The 4186-nt window shown below is 25.3% G+C and overlaps 1 protein-coding gene across 1 annotated transcript; it reads left to right on the forward strand.

Moving 5' to 3' along the window:
* Positions 1 to 855: 855 nt before the first annotated feature.
* Positions 856 to 3753, forward strand: LOC111617194 (synaptogenesis protein syg-2-like; the record flags this gene model as incomplete). The annotated part of the gene is made up of 4 exons (XM_023358523.1): positions 856 to 1168; positions 2034 to 2336; positions 2539 to 2820; positions 3574 to 3753. Coding segments are annotated over exons 1-4 (1078 nt in total), but the record flags the coding sequence as incomplete, so codon positions are not given.
* Between the last annotated feature and the right edge of the window lie 433 nt (positions 3754 to 4186).

Consider the following 4186-nt stretch of genomic DNA (forward strand, 5'->3'; position numbering starts at 1 on the left):
ATCGTTTGTAATTAATCATATATTCCAGAAATAAATAACATGCATAATAATAATAATAATACCATAAATTTGTATATTATATATTCGAAAACTTTATAAAATATCATAACATTAATGATTAGTTATTGTAACCTTGAACGTTATAAAAATGAATATATCCTATTAAATGTAAAGAAAATAAAGAAAACAGATTTAATATTTGATAATTATCTCGTTCTAACTTTGATCTAGAATACAAACAATCCTGTTTTTCATGCGTTAAGTATCACGTGAATATGAAGGATATTTAAGTTCATTGAAAGAATTCTGAAACATTATGATAAAAAATTTAAGTATAATTCATTATCTAAAGTATTTAAGTAAACTTTTCTTCAGATTTCATTAAAATTTTAATGATGTATACTATGTTTTTGTCATTTGTTAGTCAATCTTCTGACAGAATTTGTATAATTTTCGCATGAGAACCAAAGGATAATGAATTCTTTCTCCATTAGTTGTAATGTTTGTTATAATTTAAAGGCTTCAAATTTAAATAAAAATGTTTCTTAATGTTTTTGACATCGTCGATAATTGCTTCATTAAAAGATACACGGTTTTTCCCTTAATAATAATTGATTTTCAATGTAAAAAGGTACCATAGTATTCTTTTTGAAATCTGGTTAATGATTAATTAATAGTGTGTGTACAGTACATATCGTTTCTTTCTTTTGACTATTTCTTTTCGTAATATATAAACTGTGAAAGAAGCTATTAAAAATTGATCATTCACAATTTTTCATTAAAAAGAAAATTTTGTAATTAAAATTTTTAATCATTTAGAAAGTAAATTATTGTAAAAATTTACTAAACTTTCTCATGGAAACAAAAATTGATAAGATATTTGTAACGTCAGCAGACCCTGCCGTAGTTACTAATATTTCGGCATCAACTGAAGCTAAAGAGGAAGATAGCATTAAGTTGGAATGTTCGTTTGATGGAAATCCACTACCCGAAAATGTTATCAGTTGGAGAAAAAATGGAATTCATCAAATGCAATATCTATTGGAAGGGAAGAAATCTTATTTACTTATAAACAATATCAGTAGAAATGATTCTGGTGAATATTCATGTATCGCTAACAATGGAATGGGAAAAGAATCAATAAAAACAGTCACATTATCTGTACTACGTAAGTAAGACGCATTTATAAAAATATTGATTTTCATCTTTTCATTGTTTAAACTGTTAATAAAAAATATTTTATCATGAAATTTCCCAAAATATTTTAATCTCGTAAGGAAACTTACATTTGCATGAAATTTATTTTATGATGATCCATTTAATTTTATTAGTTATTAAATTACATTTATACATTACTAGCATTATCTGTAATGTGATCACTGTCGTTTAAATGCTTTAATCGAATTTCAAAACATTTCGTCTGAATGTAATTTATATTTAAAATAATCTTTAGTGAAATATTCGCTGCACAAAAGTACTATTCATTGCAGGCTTCTAGTTCACGCTCATAGCAGCTATCGATTTTTAAAGAACTTTCTACAAAATGGAAAACTATGGAGCCTAATAATGACAATCTATATACGTCTNATATTAAAAACTTATAAATAAAACATTTAATTTTAATAGTTTGAGCTGGCAAAACTAATTTTTATATTATTTATTTAAGTTTTATATTATGTTACGTATAACTTTAAATGCTATAAATTTCTTTTTCAGTCTAAATTAATGTTAATTTATCTTAATATTACGATTTTAGTATTTATTACACTTTTTCAAACTTTTCAATTTATATTTTTTTATAACGTTCAGTAATTTCGTAGCTTATAAATAAATAACTTAATTTTAATAATTCAAACACATTAGTTGTAAAAGTTATAATGTAAAAAGATGTATAATTAAGGTATTATATAAATGTTTATTGTATACTTATTATACTATTTTAAATCTTATTCTATATATACATAAACGATTTATAATTATTAATGCTCAGATATAAATAAATGCATGCTAATTTATATCATCTACATGACCAGATAGGCCAATAATTCGACGTTTTCAAATGAAATCAAAAGTTGCAAGCGATCTGAAAGGCATTGCAAAATTTCGATGCATCGCTGATGCACCTTCGTCTTCAAATACATCCATTAATTGGTCGTACAAAGAAGAGTTGATAGAGAAAAGTACCAAATACGAATTAGTAAATTCTGTAAAAAACTCATCTTGGGAAAGTACATTGTTAGTAAAAAGATTAGAAGAATCGGATTTTGATTATTACAGTTGCATTGCAATTAACTTCCTAGGAAAAGACACTTTTCAATTCTTATTAGTAAAAAGAGGTATTTTTTTTACTAATTCTGTTTCTTTCATAACACAAAATTATAGTAATAAAATATTATTTTCCTAAAATATTTCATTAGATTTATTTTCTCAGATTGTTCAGCTAATTAAATTTCGTTTTATTTAAGACAATAATTTAATTTTATATCCTAATGCAAATAATTGTAAAGTGTGTTTCTAATATAAGAATTCATATGACAGGTCCTCCAGAAACACCTGTAGATTTACAAGCATTCAACGTTAGTAACAACTACATATTTATTACCTGGAAACCAGGTTTTGATGGTGGCTACGTTCCTTCTTTTCGAATCAGGTATAAGCAACTGGGAGTTGAAAAATATTTCTTTCAAGATGCCACAACAATGAAACATCAACACAAAATTATCGATTTGAAACCAGGAACTGATTACTTTATTGCTGTTTCTGCGTGGAATGATGTAGGGCATAGTAATTTTACCTCTGAAATAAAAGTCAGCACTACAGGTATGGGTACGATTATGGTATAATATTAAATTATCGCATCTACAATACGCATTCTATTAATTAACATATAGTCTATTATATTAAATTATATATCTGTATATTAAAGTAAATTAATTCAAATTAGTATATTTGAATTCAATCCAGATTCCCATAAATTACTACGGATATGTGACATGTGTGGGCAGTGGCCAAGGAGCCCTAGCACTGTCCAAAGGAAAAAGAACATTGAAAAATTTTCCAAAAATATTTTCCTAATTAAAATTCATTTCTGTATTTATATTGTATCGTGTCTTCTATTTCTATACTACTTATCATCACATAAGTTGGGAATTTTATTGAATTCCGCATTAAAATGTTTTTATCTGTTCAACTCGGCTTCTCCCCATCCTGATTCTTCACTTACCTTAACCAACATTGTTGTATATCAGATTTGCGAAGTAATGGCTAAAATAGTTGTTAATATCTAGTATTAACAATCATCAACAAAGTTATTAAAAAATTTAAATAATATTTCAAATCAAACAAAACACCTATGTATTTTTTTTTTTATTTTAAATCTACATGAATATATTTTTTTGATTTATATATACAGTATATTTAATGACTCAAAGAATCAATATAAAATTTTAAGTACAATTAAAATCTGTATCGGTTTAAAAATAAATTAATTTACAAACGGAAGTAATCTGAAAATCTTAATATTTATTAATTAAAGTAACATAATATAAAATAATTTGTTGTTTTTTTTTCTAGATATAGCAGTTATGGATTCTCTAGTACCTGTCACTGGGAAGAAGAGCAAAAAGTTATCAGGAACTTCAAAGTGGTGGTGGATATGTGTTACAATTGTCGGAACTCTCCTGGTGTTAGTTAATGTGATAGTTGTGATCTGTCTGATTCACAAGGGTAAATGCTGTCTCAGATCGATCGAAGGTAAGTGAGAAAAACAATATTGTTTCAACATCTGACCTGGACTGATCCAATTGCTATGGATTACTTCAGCATATTTTCTAAGATTTCATTTAATTTAATGCCACTTTTAACCTTGATTAAAAGTTGTTTCTATTATTACAGTTAGAATTACATAAATAAATAGTTATTTAACCGCAATGAGGAGAGAAATAAAATTATAAATATATAAATTAACTTATAGTGTAGTTTTTACATAACGGCTCAACACATATTTTTAAAAGCTATTTATTAAACTTCATCCTGTAAATGAATTTACATATTTAGTTAGGTAATTGAATTAATTTAATTTGATAATTGAAATAATAAGAAGTAAAGTTAATTATAATGAGCTATTATAATTAACTTCATAATAATGTAATTCTAACATATGCTTTTAATTATTCGTTATTACTTA

This window comes from Centruroides sculpturatus, unplaced genomic scaffold (assembly GCF_000671375.1).
Source record: "Centruroides sculpturatus isolate CEXI.00-Female unplaced genomic scaffold, Cexi_2.0 scaffold5110, whole genome shotgun sequence".
Lineage (NCBI taxonomy): Eukaryota > Metazoa > Arthropoda > Arachnida > Scorpiones > Buthidae > Centruroides > Centruroides sculpturatus.